This window comes from Silurus aristotelis, assembly GCF_946808225.1.
Source record: "Silurus aristotelis genome assembly, chromosome: 8".
Classification (NCBI taxonomy): domain Eukaryota; kingdom Metazoa; phylum Chordata; class Actinopteri; order Siluriformes; family Siluridae; genus Silurus; species Silurus aristotelis.
Genome location: NC_139581.1, coordinates 16662862 through 16683945, shown reverse-complemented (window position 1 = coordinate 16683945; position 21084 = coordinate 16662862). Strand labels below are relative to the sequence as shown.

Sequence of the window (21084 nt, the reverse complement as noted above, 5' to 3'; positions counted from 1 at the left end):
CACACTGCGGAAGCATACTCTCATACCTTCTTCAGAGCTGTAAATCATGGTTAACTGTACAGAGTTTAGACCGTTGAGCAACAATACAGGAGTTTCTGCTTTGTGCAGAGTTTGTTTCTAAACCCTTTCAAACATCTCTCGTAACTAAACAGGGTGTACTGAACAGATTGGTTAGATCAGATGTAAAAGATTAAGGTTTGAACTAAACTCTCAACAAAGGCCGATCATGAGAAATGAGGAAACTTTGTGGCTTGAGCCAAAAAGACATGCATTAGTTTGTGTGCTGTACCATAATGGATATATATATATATATATATATTTATATTTAAATTAAAATTCATACTGAAATTGTATTTGTCACATAACATATAGTAAAATGCTTTTTTGACTTGTAAACATTAAAAAGAAATACAATATAAAGATAAAAATAAAAAGAGCAAAGTAACATAAAAGTTAATACAATTTAGTATAAAAATATATAAAATATAATCTGTCTATAAAGTATGAAAAGGTAAAGGTAAGAATAAAAAATATTTATATATATATATATATATATATACACACACGAGAAAAATGAGAGAGAGAGAAGGTTGGATGGTGTGGAGATGGTGGAGCAGGAAGTGGATGGGATTAGTAAGGAGGAAGTGAGAGCAACAATTAGGAGGATGAAGAGTGGGAAGCGGGTTGGACTAGATGATATACCGGTAGAAGCATGGAGATGTTTAGAAGAGATGGCTGTGTAGTTTTTAACAAGGTTGTTTAACAGGATTTTGGAGGGTGAGAAGATGCCTGAGGAATGGAGGAGGAGTGTGCTGGTACCGATCTTTAAGCATAAGGGAGATGTGCAGACCTGCAGTAACTACAGGGAAAATAAAGTTGATAAGTCACACCATGAAGTTATGGGAAAGAGTAGTGGAAGCCAGGCTGAGAGAAGAGGTGACCATCTGTGAGCAGCAGTATGGTTTCATGCTGAGGAAGAGCACAACAGACGCATTATTTGCTTTTAGAATGTTGATGGAGAAGTATAGAGAAGGACAGAAGGAGTTGCATTGTGTGTTTGTGGATTTAGAGAAAGCTTACGACAGGGTGCCGAGAGAGGAGTTGTGGTATTGTATGAGGAATAGAATGCTGAGGATGGAGTCACCAGGAAGAAGGAAAAGAGGAAGGCCAAGGAGGCGATTTATGGATGTGGTGAGGGAAGACATGCAGGTAGTTGGGTTGAAAGAGGCAGACGTAGAGGACGGAGGGATATGGAGACGGATGATCCGCTGTGACCCCTAATGGGAGAACCCAAAAGAAGAAGAAGTATGATAGTGATTGTCATTAGTGTCCATGTGCTGGTATAAAAAATTTAAAAGTGAAATGGTATAAAGTTTTCTTATTAACCTGCCTCATTACTATGATTAAAAAGCATAACTGGTCTACCATCCTGACATATTTATTGAAGATCAGACAGATATTAATGTACTTATGTATTTTTTGTCCAACCTTTACTTCTCCTAATACAATTATTTTCCACAACACTGTTTCATGTTCTATAACAGCCCAACATTAATAAAGTTCAGCTTAGATTACAACTTATAGGTCTTCATTTCAAAATGTTAGCATTTTGATAGTAGTAAGTCAAGTCAAGTCAAGTCAAGTTTATTTGTATAGCGCTTTTCACAACAGACATTGTCTCAAAGCAGCTTTACAGAAAACAACAGTGAAGGTGAATGGTGTGCGTTTGTCCCTGATGAGCAGCCGTGGCGACAGTGGCAAGGAAAAACTCCCTTAGATGATATGAGGATGAAACCTTGAGAGGAACCAGACTCAAAGGGGAACCCATCCTCATATGGGTGACATCAAAAGTTTGGTCATAAATCTTTCAACAATACAGAACAATTTGTGATCATCATAGATCCAGCATCAGCTTCTCCATGCCAGGGCCTTTAAACACTCGGCATCTACTTCTCCATGATCATCCATAGGTCCATAATCTTCACGAGGTGGGACGTGACTGGAGCTGGCCAAACCTCAGGAAGCCTCGGGATGGGGAGAGAAAGAGAAGCAGTGGAGAGGAATTAGCGTAGCTGCTGTTCATGATATTAACAGCACAAGTTGATAATGTGCATGTGATCAGATGTTCTGGAGCACAAGGTTGTGATGTGATGTGTGTGATGTGTGTTATGTGTAGGCTTTGCTAAAAAGATATGTTTTTAATCTGCACTTAAACTGGGAGAGTGTATCTGAACCCCGAACACTGTCAGGAAGACTATTCCAGAGTTTAGGAGCTAAATGTGAAAATGCTCTACCACCTTTAGTGGACTTTGCTATTCTAGGAACTACTAGAAGCCCAGAGTTTTGAGATCTCAGGGAGCGTGACGGATTGTAGCGTGTTAAGAGACTGGATAGATACATGGGAGCCAAACCATTTAGTGCTTTATAAGTGAGTAGCAGTAGTTTGTAGTCTATTCGAAACTTAATAGGAAGCCAATGTAGGGACGATAAGATTGGGGTTATATGATCGTATTTTCTTGACCTAGTAAGAACTCTTGCTGCGGCATTCTGAACTAACTGAAGCTTGTTTATTAATGATGCAGGACATCCACCTAGTAATGCATTACAGTAGTCTATTCTAGAGGTCATAAACGCATGGACGAGCTTCTCTGCATCAGATATAGATAACATATTTCTTAGCTTAGAAATATTTCTAAGGTGAAAGAAGGCTGTTTTTGTAACTTGATTGATGTGATTTTTAAAAGATAAGTTGCTGTCTAAAATAACTCCCAGGTCTTTTACCGTTGAACTAGTAGTTACAGAACAACCGTCTAAATGCAGGCTGAGATGCTGGAGCTTCTGTGTACTATTTTTTGGGCCGATGAGCAAAATCTCCGTTTTATCAGGATTTAATAGCAGAAAGTTATGGGTCATCCAATCTCTTATTTCTTCAACACACTCAGTTATGCGAGCTAATTGAGCTGTATCGCCTGGTTTGGATGAAATATATAGCTGGGTATCATCAGCATAACAATGGAAGCTAATTCCATGCCTTCTAATAATATTTCCTAATGGAAGCATGTATATTGTAAAAAGCAGGGGTCCCAGCACTGACCCTTGTGGCACGCCATAATTTACTAGCATTATCCTGGATAGCTCTCCATTTAAATTTAAATCTACGAAATGGTAATATTAGTAACTAATAGTAACTGTAATATTAGTTTGCATTATGGATTTTTCATAGAAATCTTAGAAAAGATGTGCTACTTTGGGTGAGGTTTCTGTAAGGGGATGCTCATTTTTAAAACAAAGCAGAGATAAACACAAGTTTTCTGGCATTAAAGTCTTTTTTTGTCGAAGCAGAGATACTGGTCAGGGAACAACTGATTTTCACTGTAATGTGAGTAATAACAGGAACTCATTTGTTTCACAGAACTTTGATATCATAGATCATTAAATGTAAATATAAATACAGTATGTATATAAAAATATGTATATGTACAGTATAAATTCATTATTAGAAGCAGCAACTCACCCCTACTATTTTTTATGTATCTGTTCTTCATTGTGTTTCCTTTTTTTGCCATATTTCAATATTTAATGGAACTGATAGAAAGTTTGAATTGTTATAGATTTGAACTGCATACTATCAGGAGGGCACTTATTATTATTTATTTGCAAGTCGCACACAGCAGGTGGGAAATAAATTCTATATGCAGCTGGTATGAAAAAAGAGGTCACTAATACCGTAGGTCACTAATCCTCCTTCTCCTCATATGCTTAATGTACATGACCACACTGTGCATGCCCTACTACACACACACCCACAACTTCCTGTTTTTAACTATAAATGTCACCTTGTTGTCTCCACCTGTGGCCCCCACACTGAGGGAGAACATCTCATAAAGGCCACATCAACACACCAGAGACACACTATGTGCACACAACAGCTTGCGGAACACCATCATATAGAGTGATGAGGGAGAAAAGTGAGAAAGTAACCAGTGCCTTTGTCTTAGGATCTTTATTACAGAACACAAAAGAACATTGAGTTTATTTAACCACACAAGGCTTTTTTTAGTAATTCCAGCTGAGTGATGATGCTTCTTCTGGCTTGTTTTGTTCATTTTACAGGTACTATCTGACCAAAGGGTAGCACGTACAATTATGATAGTAATTGTTTGAGGGCTGCAGTCATGGTTGCATGCTGTCATTAAAGGTAATTGATCTTAATTGCTGTCAGGAAAGCTTGCTTAAGCTCTGTAGGAGAGCTTTATAGCAAAGGACCTCTTTTCTGTCCAAATACACAAAGGTTGACATTAACAGGGTGTTTCAGGGACACGAACATGTGCACTATTGTGACTAATAAATGACTCTAGACACCATAGTTAATATGTCTTGCTTAAAAAAATACCTTTTGCTTATAAAACTGTACAGAAATGAATTCCTATTCAAACAGAATGTAAGTCATCCATATGTTGCATTTCCATGAAATCTTTTGATTTGTTGTTCCATTTGATGGTTGGAAAGGAAGGTGAATTTCAAAAGGGAACAATCAGAGCACGCAATACCACCTCATCAATTAGTGTTCTGTTCCTGCTGTGTTTTTATTCATTCATAAATTACATTTTCTTGGTACATTTCCTTAATGGAGAGGTGCACTCTGCCTTTTACAAAGAGATCAGACTTACATTATGCTAAAAATAGCTAATGAATCCCTATCAGGGGGAAATGGTCTTTGTAAATGTGTGTGTGTGTGTGTGTGTGTGTGTGTGTGTGTGTGTGTGTGTGTGTGTGTGTGTGTGTGTGTGTGTGTGTGTGTGTGTGTGTGTGGATGAGAGAGAGAGAGAGAGAGAGAGAGAGAGAGAGAGAGAGAGAGAGAGAGAGAGAGAGAGAGAGAAGGATACATAAAAAGAAAGGTGGCCCTTCTTTCTATGTTGTTCAAAGACTTTAGCAACATTAAGCAGAAGGCTCACATAAGAGCATCTCTGTGTCAGACTTGCAGGGTTATTTTTCAGTTGCCATTCATTAAATCACCACACATTTCAACAGCCGTAATTAATGCGCTCTATTTATTGATTGTTCTGAAAGTAATTAATTGTGCACAATAAATACACATACAGTAAAAAAAAAATGTATATGTTGCTTAGTGAATCATGAGCAGTAGGATCCTCTGATGCATAATTTCTTTTTTTATTAGTATTGCATTTGCCTTCACTAATTGGCATTATATAAGACTGATGATTTCACACAGAAACTTATTGCAGGTCTCTTACTTATTCTAAATGCAGTTCTCTGAATGCAACATAGCAACATCCTTATTTCCACACAGCATGAGCCACAATGACTTTAAAAAACCCAAAAGCAAACATCTCAGAAAGCCTTATCTAGTGGGTTAATACCGTATTTTTCGGACTATAAGCCGCTTTTTCCCACGATTTGAACACCGCGGCTGAAACAACGAAGCAGCTAATTTATGGATTTTTCCTGGGTTTTTCCCGGTTTCACAAACTTCAAGACAAAAAACTGAGCCCCATAACATTAGACCAATGAAATTGAACCAATATAAATCTTTAAATCAGATGCGCTCCCACTGAATCGGGCCGCACCACATCATAAATATGGATGATGTTCCTCTGACGTTTGACCTGCCGCTCACTCGAACTGTCAACAGGCGAATCATTCAACACGCTGAAAACAACCGGGTATGAAAAAACGCACTTCACCTGTGTTCTGAGCTGCACGGCATCGGGAGAAAAGCTTCACCGATGGTGATTTTTAAACGCACGACGATGCCAAAAGATAAACTCCCGAGAGAAATAGTTGTGAAAGGAAGGAGGAAGACAGTGAACAATGACTTTCTTGGTAGGCTACTGTTTAGATACAAGTCATGTTACAGACACTGTCTTTCATTAAAGCCTGTGTAAAGTTCATTAGTTTCAATGTAGGCACCTACGGCTTATAGACAGGTGCGGCGTATTTATGTTCAAAATAAAAATCTTTGTAAAATTCAGTGCGTGCGGTTTATATTAGGGTGCGCTTAATAGTCCGGAAATTACGGTAATCTCGATTTTATTTTCCTGATTTAAACACGTAATGTTCTGCTTGTATGCTTTCAAAAGTTGTTGTTTTTACTTATCTGGACAAAGTGATATAAAGATGAGAAAGACCCTAAACTGATTGTGAGAGATTCAGATTCAGAAGTTGAAGTATTTGAACCATTTATGATGTGTCTCTGATACATACTGTAGATTCATCTAGATACTGTACATTTGTATGCCGTATAAACTGTATCTCTGACCGTGAAATCAGGTATTGTATTCTGCAGTATCTGACGTATCCAAATTTACATAGCCAAATGCATGCACATCTCTGAATTCAGTCTGTTACCTGATAGATAAGCAGTCAAACCAAATTTCATGGTCACATCTTTTCTTGTACACTTCCTCCAGCTAAACATGACGTTAAACCTACTCTGGCTCGCATAAATATTCCCCCCCTTTCATCTTTCTGAAATTTTTTAACAATACACCCTGAAACCAAAAGAGACATAATTGAGATTATGGCTGTTTCTTGGTTATTTTAGCAATTCTCTATCTGGTTTACTTGGTATTCTTCTTTTAATAATAAATTTGTAATAATAATGGGATGTTACCCAGCAGAACATTATTTTTTATAACCTTATTTGATATGTTTCTAGATTAATAGTTTATCCCACAGTGATAGTAACACTAGTACTTGTCAAATCTTTACATTTTGAATTTGTAAATAATCCACACGCACACACACACACACACACACACACACACACACACACACACACACACACACACACACACACACACACACACACACAAACAGACAAAATGAATATCGTATGTTTTTCTCTATATTTGGTGAAATATTAAACATTGTGGTATAGCCGTGTGTGATTCAGCACAAACTAAGCAGTTCACTTCATCCAACAGTAAAATCTATGAAAACATCCAGAACTATTTAAATTATTAATAGGAACAGTAAAACATTTGTTGTATTAATAAAAGTCACTAGATGTTTCTTCTGTATATTTGTACATGGGTTTGTTATCCATTGCATGTAAAAGCTTATGTTTAATCAAAAATACTAACATTTTTCCTGTTTTTTTTGGTTTAATATGTACAAAGTTTAATCCATGTTGAAATTTATGTTGAAAGTATGAAAAATTTTAAAAGTTTTGGTTTATGTATTCATTTTGTTGACGCTGGATGTTGACTGGTTACAGATGACGATTTGCTCAATGTGTTTTTGGCATATTGAAACACATTTTATTACTAGACAAGTCACTTGGATGTCCACCACCAGACTGACGCTGGAATGACGTTGAAGCTTTGGCTCTATAGCAGGCCCCCAATTAGGGCATTTTTCCAGTTTAGACTTGATAGCCTATGGGTCTTAGTTTTCCCATGTCTGGATAGTGTAGAGCTCTCCAAGCACACCAGGGTGGATGTCTAGCATTATCTTATTCATAATCAATGTCATCATAATAAGGTCAATTGGTTAACTAGATCAGTGCTCTATCTGTATTATTTATTTTCCTTTACAGATGATTTTGGTCAGTCAGAAATTTGTTTCCTTGTGTTCATTACATTGTGCCAAAGGACTAAATAAAATATTCTTGTTGTAAACCAAATGAAAAATTCACCAACTGGGATTTATATAACAAATAACAATCCAAAACTACGTCATCCAAATTCAGCAATTCTCTCATGAGGATTGCAACAGTTTAAATTTCCTTAAAATTTTATATAGCTCATTCATAGTGACATTATTCATGCTGTTCTCTGTGCTCATGTAGTTACTTTTGCTGCACATTCCTTTTCCCTGTAGATAAATATGTAGAGGACACATTTTCTTCTCTCAGCAGTTTATAGGCAGTAAGTGAGCTTAATGTTCTCAGCGAGGAGGACATCGGAGGCCATTACAGATGGTGGTTCCTCTATGTGCCAGGTGAGCAAGTGTTTGTGGAGTGTTTAGTGGTGAGCAGGAGAGCTTTTATGGAGCCTGAATGAACGGGTCATTAGTGCCTGAGTGACTTCATTAGTGAGCCTGAATTGCATGGCCCTCTGTTTGCCCAAGCATTTTCTTTAACTTTAAGGAAGGTACAAACAGTGCAGTGATTGCGCTTAACTTATCAAGCAGCAGATAACAAACTAACAGTAATGTCCTTCATCCTCTGGCAGAGGCAGAAGGGACACAAAGGGACCAAAGAGTCCAGTGATAGGGGTAAAGGTTAAAAGGATCTAGCTTTTACTTTAATAAATAAAAGGAAACTTGAACTGTAGGGTTTTTAAGCATTAATTTGAGTCAATTTGTGGTATCTTTAAATATAAAATATGTCTACAGATACCATGACCAACAGTAAAAACCACTATTTAAACAAGACAATACAGAAATAATAATGATCAAATACAAAAAAGTAAGTGGAAAACAAGTTCACATATTTTCAGAATTTTGTAGCTATGCACATTGTGTTTAGGGCATGAAACATCTGCATGTAACTGGACACTCTAGAAGTAATATTCTCGATAATATTTACCCAGTTTAGTGTTTCAGTTATGTGAGTGTATGTTTTCAGCTTGTGACCCTCCCCTGGCTGAAGCTATTATAGACAGGAGAAGTGTCTTCCCCTCATATGACAGACTTTTTAAAGCTCTTAAAATAACAATCACCACACTTAGTTACTATCACTGATGAACACCCCAGTTCAAATTCTCTCTCCAGATTTGGTTACTAGTGCGAATAAACACACACTGTTTTTATTTCCTGCCCACATCACCACTTAGTGTCTTAGATGAATTTAATGTCAGCAGTAAATGTCATAAAGTATTTAAGAACAAGCTCTTCAAAACACACAGACAGAAAATGTCCTTATTTGGTCATTATACAATTTTGTAATGGGCTTTATTATATGGCAATATTTTATTTGTCTGTTTTCTTTGTTTAGTTTATTCTTTGTCTAGTTTATATGTCAAAAGTAAAATAAGACTAATACCCCCACCTAATGGATGACATTGCTATAAAATGTAGACATTGTATAGAAACTGGTTTAATGTAACATTGATTCAGTCAATAAAAAAATATCGTAACTTTAAGAAATTTTGCAAACATTTTCTCTCTGCATGGTTTCTGCAAAGATTCTTTAATTTATTTGTCTCTTTCCAACATTCAAACATTTTAAGAAAATTTAACAAACAATACAATTCGCTAATCAACCAATCATATAGCAGCAGCTCAATGCATATAATAATACATCAAGCACTTAATGTTAATGTTTACATCAAACATAATAATATGGAGAAATTTTATTTCAGTTGTTTTGACTGTGGCATGGTTGGTTGTTCCAGACAGTCTGTTTTAAGTATTTTAGAAGCTGTCTGTAAAATTTTACACCTTTAGGATGGTGTGAACAAAACTGAGAAAAACATCCAATGACACTGGACACCATCTTAAAGGTTAGAGGAGAATGTCCAGACTGCTTATAGTGGACAGGAAGTTTGCAGTAGCTAAAAATACTCATTCGTTAACAGTAATGATCAGAAAAGCATCTCAGAATACATAACACAAAATTGATTAGGTGGATAAGCTAAAACAGCATACATCCCATCAACTTCCAATCCTGTCTGACAAGAACAGGAATCTGAGACTGCTGTAGGCACAGGACCACTTAAACTGGAAAAGTTTATTTATTTCTGCAAAGTGCTATACAAATAAAACTTAACTGAACTGAATTAAGAGTTGAAGATCGCAAAGTTTGGATGTACACTAAACCAGGGCATTGAACAAAGCTGCTTTATTACATGTACTCTATATGGATACCTTTTAAGTTGCAGATAAATTAGGATAAAAATGTATTGTTCCAGAGTTCACTGGTCGCAAGTCCCTCAACTTTAAAAGCAATAATGCAGGCACACATTTTTAAACATTTTATTTAATGTTTAAACATTTTAGATGAACATTTGTACTGTTATACTTTCTCTATAATACTCTAACTCTATAACCTTAGGTGTGTATGCAAAAGAAATTTCAATTTTGTAGCACTGGTCAACAAAACCAGGTTTTAAAAGGATATAAGTGAATACAGCTACTTTTGAAATGAAGACAAAGTAAAAATATACAAACAAAGATGCAGGTGCAGTATTTATTTTAATTACTTTTTTATTAGTACTTATTTTAATTTGAGGTTTTACCACAAATTCACAGGTCATCTGTTTCAGGTCGTCTGTTGAAAGATTAAATGGACTATCACATGGGACATAACTAAAAAAAAAAAATCAAACAATTGCAGGACAAACAAAGCATTGTTCAATGCAGCTGCAATTTCTATCATTCATCCTCAGAAGCTCCCTGAAGTGGGTCATGGTGGTATGAATTAGAATAGTTTTGGATTTGGAACGTGACCACCGCGATAAACGGGGGATTACTTAATTTGTTACCTTTTTTAAAAAAATAAATAAAGGTCAAGTCCATGCACAGCAAATTGAAACTCAAGGGGCTTATGTACTGTCAGAGGCAGTCTCACACACACACACACACACACACACACACAGTGCTGAGAGTGCTGCTTATTTCCAGTCTTTTTCTCAAGCATAATAAAAGGGTTCATATTTAATTACAAGACAACAACAATAACAACAAAAAGACCCCTCCCAGCAACAACAACCACACTGCGCAACAATTATATACAATACAGGTTGTCGTCGACATACGACCTATGCAACTTACGACCATTTACGACTTTACGACCACAACCGGCATCATTTCACAGTTCTGTAAATATAGCCTACGACCACATCGTGTTACGACCGTTACGACTTTTAACAATGAACATTGTCTCAAAGCAGCTTTACACAGATAATGTGGTAAAAAATATTTATTAAAATGTTCTTTACAAGTGTAAGTTTGTCCGTGATGAGCGAGCCGGTGGCAAGGAATAACTCCATAAGATGGCATAAGGTAGAAACCTTGAGAGGAACCAGTCTCCAGAGGGAACCCATCCTCCAGAGGGAACCCATCCTCATCTGGGTTGCACCGAATATCCATTTATTATAGATAAACTATGTTGTGTGGTGCAGTGATGGTGATCACAACGACCACAACTAGTGGCACTGAGGTACACTGTTAATCAGTATTGCTGTGGAGCTTTAAGGTCTATAGCAAAAGTAAAATATAGAGCAGTGTTCTTCTTTTCGATTTAGTAAACTCCCAGCCTATGATGGTGGCAGCATCAGGGACTGTGTAGCTAGTCAGGCTCCAAATACCAATCCATTTTGGCACAAAATCTAGATGATTATAAAGAAGTTGTTCATCCCGCAGCATGGTAATAATAAAATGAAATCCAAGTCTACAAAGAAATTGCTTTAAAAGATGATTTTGGCATGGACCAGTCAGAGCTCTGATAAAAAAAAACTATCCATAACCAGTGACTATGTTAGGGGGCTGTGCACATGAAATCCTCCTGCAATTTAACAGACCTGATTCAATAAAACAAGCAGAATATAATCAAGATGTGCTCAGTTTGTAGACTCAAAACCGAACAGTGCTGTATTGCAAGCAAAATGTGTAACAAAATTACTGAAGTGGTGCACATTTATGTAACCAACTTTTTAGCTTTTTCATTGTATTATTTTCCCGAAAATTTGATTTGAATGTTGTTGCGTGCTACAAAAGGTGGAAATATTTGACAATTTATTTTGGTTTTATATTTCACACCACAGAAACCTGCAAATTTAACAGGATTGTGAGAACTTAATTAATATCTACTGTATTTAGTACAGTTTGGAAGGTCTTCACAAAATGCATTGTCCCTTGATATTGGCAGATGTTGATGAATGAAACATTACCAGAGCAGATGAATTCTGAAGCAACCACTTTAATTAAAAGGTAAATGTTCTGGGTGTTTGTTATAAGACTGTCTTTGTGTTGAAAGATTTATGACCTGTTGAAAGATTTATGACCAAACTTTTGATGTCACCCATATGAGGATGGGTTCCCCTTTGAGTCTGGTTCCTCTCAAGGTTTCTTCCTCATATCATCTAAGGGAGTTTTTCCTTGCCACTGTCGCCACGGCTGCTCATCAGGGACAAACGCACACCATTCACCTTCACTGTTGTTTTCTGTAAAGCTGCTTTGAGACAATGTCTGTTGTGAAAAGCGCTATACAAATAAACTTGACTTGACTTTATTTGTCATGATTACTCATATCAAGATTAAATTAAACATACATAATTAAAATTGATTAAAAAGACCCTCAGACAGTTTAATAGATTAATTCTCTTATCACTATGTTTTAAACAATCATTGTAAAATAAATAAATAAATGCTACATTATGTTTGTATCTACATTCAATACTTTTTTTAAAAATTCCAGTAAATAGGATTAACATCTTATGCTTACTAAAAACACAACAATTCAAAATCATAAATATATAAAAGACATTGTTATGATAATTGGTCATGGACGTTGCTTAATAACTTTGTTAGTTCATGTGAAAACTCTCAGGGACCTGAGATCTGTTTTTCTTCCAGTCACAGATCTCCACAAAGGTGCACCATGTACATTTCCAAGCCTCTTCTATATCCACCCCCTTTGGCTCTCTCTGTCCTCTCCAGTATTCCAGGTTTTGTTGTAGCTCTGCCCTCAGCTGGGACTCGTCAAACGGCACCAACACATTGTCAATGATGCTGGTAGAGGCCTGGTGACAGTACTCCAGCTGAAGCACGTCGACACATGGCAGATCAGAACAGGACATTGTGAGAAAGAAGGCATCAAGCAGTTCACCAAACGTGGTAATATTGATCCCACATTTTGCAGCGCGAGCTATGACCTCAGTTCCAAGAGCCAGTGAGACTCTTAGTTTCAGATGCTCCAGAATCTGCTCTTTCTTCACTTCCCCCCTTACCAGTGCATCAAACAGAAGCTTGTACAAGCCCACCTAACATACATGCACAGTAAAGATAGTCAAACACAAGTGTTCAAACACAGGCAATTGCAAAAAAGATAGTAGTCCATTTCAGTGTTTTCATCAAATCAGCTCATTTTCCATGTCATTTGTAGCTATTGACTTTGTGGATGTGGAGTTCCTTCTTTAGATCAAGACCATGGGGTTTTTCTCAAATGGGTTCTGTTTTTTATTAGGATAATAACTAAGAAATGCAGGCTTTGCAATCTTTTCTTTATCAATTTGAAAATACATTTGTTTTCTCCTGTCAGAAACAATAAACCAATTTCTTCATAACACCCCTTGAACCACCAACCCACAAACATTCTAAATGGATAAAAAAAAACTACCACTAGATTTAACATTATAACTGGTGCTTTTCTTTGTGTGTAGTCCTCTTAACTCAACAAACAAGCTGCTGGTGGGCTTGGCTAATGTTCAGGTTTGGTCTCATTATTTATTATTTTACATAATATTAATATTTAAACCATTAATATGATTTCATGTAAAACACAGGAATGCTAATTACACAAATTTGTGAACTGATCAAATGGCAATTATTATTCTATCATGATCATAAAAAATGTATACAATAATTTTGCTGATTTCCTTGAAGGCGGACTATAATGCTCTTGGGGTTATTTATAGCATGGCAGGTCGATCTAAGAAAGAAAGCTTGTGGGAGAGAAAATATTTCACACACCTGAAAATGATGGCTGTGAGCCTGGGAAGCACCAGGCAGAGAGTTTTGCCTGCGAGTCTTCAGCTCCTTCAACACCAGCTCCCCCTTCTGGTTATAACTCAGCTCATCAATGACACCCTTGAGATACACTCCTTCTACTATACCAAACACTGGAAACTCACGCACACACAGCCCTAATACCCCACAAAAACAGGTGTTTGGGCATACAGGATAAAAAATCTAACTTAACATTCTATGTTGAACTTTACATCTTTTTTTTTTTTTTTTTTTTTACTTACCCATCTCAAAACATGGAATCATGCTTAACATGTTGATCAGATTAATAGACACAGCATCCTCATGAGATTGAATTGAAATCGGTACAATGTCATGGACCTCCAACTCTTGGTGAACACAAATATACAGTATGAAACATATACTACTAAGGTATAAAACACTTTTCATAATAATATATTATAAAAAAAAGTGCTATGCTTTTTTCCCACCTCTTGCTAGATGAATGCTAGTACCAGTCTGCACCTCAATTCTTTGCTTTTCTCTTTTCCTGATTTGGGGTTTTAGGATGCCATATACTACTTTCTTCTCACACCAGGTCTGCTCAGACAGCAGACTGACACCGAGGTAACGCTTCCCAAAACGCAAAGGAGGGATACGGTCGTCGTCAGCATCTCTCTTCCTCTTCACACCCGTCTCCTCATTTCTTTTAACAGGACTCTGTTCGAACTTCTCCACCATGCTGAATTTCAGGACAGAGACACATTCAATATTTATCAAGCAATTTACATTAGGGTATTGCAGAGCCATTCCTCAAATGTAAAACTGCTGTGAATGAAGAAAGATTGTGTTAGATCCTTAGAATTCACTGCACTGCTACTTACTGTTATCTTTTCTCACAACAACCACATTAGGTTTGTTAATGGCCTCATCGTCAGGAGCAGATTTGTTAAAGGTGTAGTAAGGTTTCTAAATGTTTTAAATCTACCCTGACCGAATATTTTATTAGGAACACTATAGGAATACTGGGCGTCCTTTTGCACTCAGAAGAGTCTAAATTCATGGCATAAATTTTACAAGATGCAGAAAACATTTCTTTGAGATGATGGTCTATGGTGATATGCCCACCGCTCTCCAGTGCAAGAATAGATCCTTGGTATGAGCTTCAGTGCCCAAACACCCTATGCAATATTTACAGATCCTTAAAGTATCTGTCTATATATTTCCGAGGGCATATATAACAATAGATCAGAGTCATGATGGTTTTCTGTGTATATTGATTTATGCAAAATAGTAAAGAATGGTGACTTACGTGTGCAGTGATGCTGTGAGAGCACTGGGACTGTTATTATGTGTGTCTCCAGTGGCACTCGAGCAGGATGGCTGAGAAAATACTTCTGAAATTTTACAAAAATAATGATACTAATGAATTAATGCAAGCAACTGCAGTAACAAGATTGATGTATTGTTTAAGATTGATGTATTAATTAAGTTTTGTGTTGGAAGCTGTTTAAAACCATGTAAGTTAAAAAAATAAATAAAAAAAAAAAAAAAGATGCGAGTTTTACATTCAGGTTTTTTTTTTTCAAGATTTTATTACATCAATCATGCGATTAGTCGTTTGATCGCGCCTACAAATTTGTACACCAGCGCCATCTAACGTTTACGAATGCATTACAATTGTTTTTTAATGGCGCAGCAGAATATTCAACATAATACTGTATGTAGATTTGTTAACTTGCTGCGAATAAGCAAACCGATACATTTAATATACAGAAAAAAGTGACAGGTTCATACTTTAATGAGAATTGTGCACATATGCACGCAGATTAAGGCTTTAACACGATGTACAATTCTCTTCAATTCCGTATAAACAGCTATAATCTACCCGTGCAGAAATGCTCTGACTGAATATCCAGGAGATCAGAGTCGCTGATGCTGCCCCAGTCCTCTTCATGCTCCATGATCTCATTCACGCCGGCATCAGTGGAAATTCACCCAGTGAGATATTACTCCATTCATGTCCATAAAATGTCCTATAGTACAATCTTTAAATGTATTCGCGGCAACATCTCTTCCACCTATTTCGGCTTATTTTCGAGGTTCTTGCCCAGACATAGTCTTCCACACGCCCACAGAATGAAGAACACGCCCATGTGGCTTACAGTGTGTTCACACAGTACATCTGAATAATAATGTTTTGTTCTTTTTCTGTTTTATAGCAATTTGATTGCGCTAATTGTGTTAATGAAACATTTATTTTTCTATTAACTTTATTAGTTGTATTACTTTTTTGTTGTTGGTTTTTTTACATGTGTAACCAAAATAGTAAACCAATAATGCAACCAGATACAGTTTAAACCCTATTGTTGGGATATTTTAGTGGCCTAAATCATGCTCGTTACCATGAGAAGATTAATTTAGATATATCCCACATTACCTTTTTTTTTGGAAATTAACCTAAAACTAGATATTTCTGCAGATGTGTAAATGTATGCGTCATTTTATTAATAAGCATCTGTATTAGTGTCATATATACATATATACAAAGTACTAAAATAAAATTCTATATTTTATATAGCTTTATTAGATAGAGAAAAGCTTTAGGTTTCTCTTCATCTGGAGATCACTGTGTATCTGTAATGGTACGGTCTCAATTGATATTCACGTGAGGATATTACATATTTTATCTTTTTTTTAACTTAATCTACAAAGATTTGCATACAAATTGTTACTAGACTCCATGACGTCATACAAAAAGCATAATTTCTAAATGATGAAACCTGAAAGTTTATAGTTTTAGTTTATAGTATTTAGCAAAACAGAATAAAATATAACCTATCTACCACGTCCTCACCGTCTGTATTTTTTCCAAAAAATACTACTTACATTTTAAAATGCGCAGCTTAAACTGTGGATGTTACTTATATAAGCAGATGCAAATTTACATGAGTATTTGCAATCGAATATTTCAACAAGGTGTCATTTTATCCTAACCTGTAGGAGGCGACAAAAGCCACAAAAAGTTTATGATCGTATGGCTGTGATAGATAGATAGATAGATAGATAGATAGATAGATAGATAGATAGATAGATAGATAGATAGATAGATAGATAGATAGATAGATAGATAGATAGATAGATAGATAGATAGATAGATAGATAGATAGATAGATAGATAGATAGATAGATAGAGCGAGCGAGCCCAGGGGAAATGTTTTTTGTTTTTTTTTAAATAGAAAGCTTACTTTATTTGAAAAGTGCTAGCCTTGCTGGCTATAATGTAATTTAAATCAAGATTTGGTATGAAGCAAACATCTCAAAATCAATATAATATTAAATATATAAACTGTTTATTTATTAAATGTAATTTTTAAGCAAGAACTTTAAAAAATAAAAACATGCCAGTCCAAGATTAAATCAATGTTTAACTTTAATGTAGCACAGTTGAAGTACTTGTGTTGTGTACATTTGAAACCTTTAAAAAGCTTTAAATAAATATACTGCAACAATGATTTCTAGATCTTTGCATGACTAATCTGAAAGCGCTGTAAAACAGGTAAAGTTGTTGCAAATAAACAATGATACTGTGCTGCTAGTTCTGCAATTCACGTTTGCACAAACATTCTAAACACTTCCGTTCCTCTTAGAACAAACCGTAACTTTCCTCATTCTGACTGCAGCTGTGTCCTTTAAAAGAACTACAAACAACAAGCATATTTTTGATGTGAAATGTTTGTAAAAAGAAACACCTAAATGAATGTGAAATCAAGAAGAAGTGATGTGAAATGTAAAAAAGTAAAGCCTAAATGTAAGCTTACAGTAGTAGACATAGAAAACCTCGAACATCTTATTCAATCTTGTGTTTCAGGCACTCATATGCCTGTTCTCACCCTCATGACTGTGCAACATCTTACACTATCTCACTATCCCACTATATCAAAAGAACAATTTACAAACCACAGATTACTGAGGCACATAATATTGAATTTAGACACCACTGAAGCAACCAAGTATGACGTCAACCCAATAAGCAACATCCTGAACATTTTACAAAGGCTGTAATGAATTTTACTCTCTATCAGACCTTTCCTGTTTCACCACTTACATTATCTTCCTGTATCTGTTTCCTGTTTACAACACTTGTGTTTTTTATGAGCTTTTCTCTACTACTATATTACAATAAAACTTTAAAATGTGATGGATCAACATCACTGGGCAGAATGTAAAAACCGACAGAGAAGCAAATGTTACTTAGAATATGTAATATACATTTGTATAGCAGTAACATTCAAACCTATCTTATTCTCCAGATGGATGATACTTCATCCTTCTAAAAACCAACCACTAAGGAAACCATTAGCGTACATAGTTTGGCAATTTCACTCATTCGGTTCTAAAAACCCTCAATGATGTACATGGTCTTTAGAGAATAAGGATGGACATATGTTTTTAGCCTTTTTCCAAAAGGTCCCTCTTCCTTTAAGATTGTTTGGCTTTACATTCAGACACCTCTAATTCCACACTAGACAGGAAGCGCTTGGCCAGCTTGCGTCCATCATAGCTGAGCTGTGTTGTGTACAGGGTCCTGGCATGTTTAGGGTACACAATGGTGGTGGTCCGATAGCGCTGCACCCTCTGACGAGGCTCGAACACCAACTGGGTTTTATATCGTCTCCATGTGCTCTCTGAAACAGCTATAATTGTCTGGCTGCACAGCTCCAGGCCCAAACCTGTGGGCTCTAAAGACACATCTTGGATATAGTGGCGATCTGAATCATAGCGCACCGACGATGTGTATCTGAAAAGATAAGATGCATGAGTTTACTGCCTGAATTTCTGATCACACAATCGAAAAGAAAAAATGTACAAAATGTCCCAGTCTGCAGAAATGAGCATCACCTTAACTCTTTTGGAGGCAGAGGATCGAGCTCAATTCCCTCACCGTAGGAAAATGGGTGCAATTGTGAGACACCTCTAATGATCTTAAGAGAACCCTGTAAGAAAGGAATAGCAGGAATGTTTTTTATTTTTATTTTTTATACAATAATAAAAGTATAATAAAAGTGTAGATATTTAGAGATACACCGGTGTCATGTTTTGAAAGAAAAGTATTTAGTAAAATATCACATGCAATCAAAAACTATAATCTGAAAAAAATTACAATTTCAATTCACAGTCTTGGAGCTTGATCATTTTATTTGTATAGGGATTTCTTGCAACTTTTCTCCAGGTGTACTTTAAGGTCATACATGTTCGGTTCGAGTTTCATAAAACGATTACAGAAGCAGTTCCTCTGTCTTAAATCTGCGGTATTCAGGCGATATTATTTACCACTAAGGATTCCAGGTAAAAAAAAAAATACTGGTCCAAAATATAAGTCCAATTTGTTGGAGTGAACAAAACATAATACAGTAATGTTTTAAAAAAGTTCTTTAAAAACCCTAAAGTGTATTAATAGCAGGATTACATTTTAAAATAAGAGATTATATTATAGTGAGATTATTAATAGATTATTAATAATGTATATATGTAATGGCTCAGTGCCACCAGGAGGAAGGTTGTGAGTCTCAATCATCAACAGTTAGATCCAATTTCCTGCATATTTGTATGTTGTTTCATTTCAAATCAAAGCATCATCTACAGAAAGAGTGTATGAAACTCACCGTAGCAGGAGTCACAGCTCTGCTCTCGTCCTCACACACGGAGCTTGCAGTGCTCCTGTCCCCACTCCTGTCCCCACTCCTGTCCCCACTCAGCCACGGGCTCGGGCTCACACTGGGGCTTGGAGGCAGACCAGAGTCTGGACTGTCCAGCAGTCTCTCAGCTTTCAGATTCATCTCCAGCAGGTCATCATCACACACATTGCGCAAATTAAGTCTCCCGACCATTGCCAGGTCCTGAGTACAGTATCAGTGGCTTCAATTCTGCAGCTTTCAGTAGTCAGTCTCACTGCTCTTACTTCCCTTTACGGTTCCTATAATCCACTGTATCTCTAACTACTTGTTTATTTGCTTGCCGAAGATCTCCTTACATGAAAAAGGGTGCAGAGGTCCTTATTACCTGATCAGCACATGATCACAGGTTCAACGTTATTCATAAATATGCCTCACCCCTGCGTTTATTTGCAGCCTTGCAATCAATTACATCCCAAATCGTACAATATACATTAGTCCCGATTTTGCCGAGGGTTTAAACGTGTCCTCCTATAAAGACGCTCATTGTTTTACGCTCAGGAGAAACGGAAACGCTTTTATAACTGCCTCCGAACGGCAGAGGTTCAGAAAAAAAAACTGCCCGGCTTAGTGCAACACAAGCCCTGCCCCCGTGCAATCCCCGCCCCCTTTCTATACAATCACACCCCCTCCGAGTATATAGTGTCAAATAGATTAATTCATTCCAACAATTTTCAAATCATATCCTTTCAAGACTAGATTTCGAATCTCATAACGCAGCTCAAACTCAGGGTGTGAACAATAAAAATACTCTTCAGACCTGAGATTACCAGACCATTTGCCCCATACTGTGTGTGGGAGGAAAAACTGAATAGTAACTCGAATAAAACACAGCTTTAAAGGCACATTTCATGCATTTTTCTAAGTGATAATTCCATCCTAATAGAAAAAAAGGCTATACCATCAAGCACCTTTTGTACTAAGATTGTACATGGTGTAGACACACAAACACAGAACTGTGTCAGCTTCAGTCTGCTCACGCATAAATCACAAAACATCAGGGAAGTGACAGTAACGAGAAACATTCCAGTGCTGGGCAGTTTGATATTTAAGATCTTCAGCTGCAGTAAAACATGTACTCATGTCAGAAGAACTGTACTCAGTGTAACAGGGACAAGTTTCAATTTGTTCTATAGTTATTTGTTTAACCAGTTTTTTGACTGTCCCTCACAAATGCTCTTAGATTTGCATTACATGAGTTTTGATTCTTTGCTCAGAACAGTACAACTTGCTATTTGTTGAACTCAGGGTAAAGATGCGGTGGAGGCAGATGATGATGTAAAACCGACAGGGTATTTCTTTGAAATACTTAAAATTCATAGACAGTATACCGTACCCCAATAAGACTTGATGAACATCCTGTTTGAGATTTGGTTTCTCTTCACCAATAAACTCCAGTCCTCTGGAAAGATTTCCTCTTGGTTTCGAAGTGTGGCATCTGCCCATTTAGCCACACAAGCATCAAGCATTAGCGAGGTCAGGTTTTGATGTCGGTTGAAAAGGCCTGAGGCTCAGTCAGCATGCCAGTTAATTCAAAAGGTGTTAGGTCAGAACTCTGCACAAGACACTCAAGTTCATTCACACCACATCTTTACGAACTTCACTTTATGCTCAGGGGTAATGTCCTGCTAGAACATGTTTGGGTCCTTTATTTCCAGCATACAGTGACATTTTAGACAAGTCCATGCTTTGTGTC

At 36.6% G+C, this 21084-nt stretch overlaps 2 protein-coding genes and 1 long non-coding RNA gene across 4 annotated transcripts; 1 reads left to right on the top strand and 2 right to left on the bottom strand.

Moving 5' to 3' along the window:
- Positions 1 to 10462: 10462 nt before the first annotated feature.
- exo5 (exonuclease 5) lies at positions 10463 to 15811 on the bottom strand. Of its 2 annotated transcripts, XM_083547629.1 has the most exons (8): positions 15542 to 15811; positions 14966 to 15050; positions 14145 to 14395; positions 13938 to 14042; positions 13660 to 13832; positions 12191 to 12950; positions 10828 to 11926; positions 10463 to 10752 (listed from the first exon to the last, which is right to left on the bottom strand). In XM_083547629.1, the coding sequence occupies exons 1-6, from the start codon at positions 15615 to 15617 to the stop codon at positions 12495 to 12497; spliced, it is 1146 nt and encodes a 381-aa protein (XP_083403755.1). In that variant the 5' UTR covers positions 15618 to 15811; the 3' UTR covers positions 10463 to 10752; positions 10828 to 11926; positions 12191 to 12494. The 2 variants fall into 2 exon arrangements, with proteins under 2 accessions (XP_083403755.1, XP_083403756.1); XM_083547630.1 differs by lacking the exon at positions 10463 to 10752 and having other exon boundaries at positions 11868 to 11926; positions 12191 to 12728; positions 15542 to 15797.
- Positions 15812 to 16224: 413 nt separating this feature from the next.
- Positions 16225 to 18400, top strand: LOC310730360. The gene is made up of 2 exons (XR_014534824.1): positions 16225 to 16696; positions 16764 to 18400. It is a non-coding gene; the product is annotated as an uncharacterized lncRNA (long non-coding RNA).
- Positions 17069 to 20210, bottom strand: rflnb (refilin B). Its single transcript, XM_083549267.1, has 3 exons — positions 19320 to 20210; positions 18556 to 18650; positions 17069 to 18454 (listed from the first exon to the last, which is right to left on the bottom strand). Exons 1-3 carry the CDS (start codon positions 19542 to 19544, stop codon positions 18136 to 18138), a joined length of 639 nt encoding a protein of 212 aa, XP_083405393.1. The 5' UTR covers positions 19545 to 20210; the 3' UTR covers positions 17069 to 18135.
- Between the last annotated feature and the right edge of the window lie 874 nt (positions 20211 to 21084).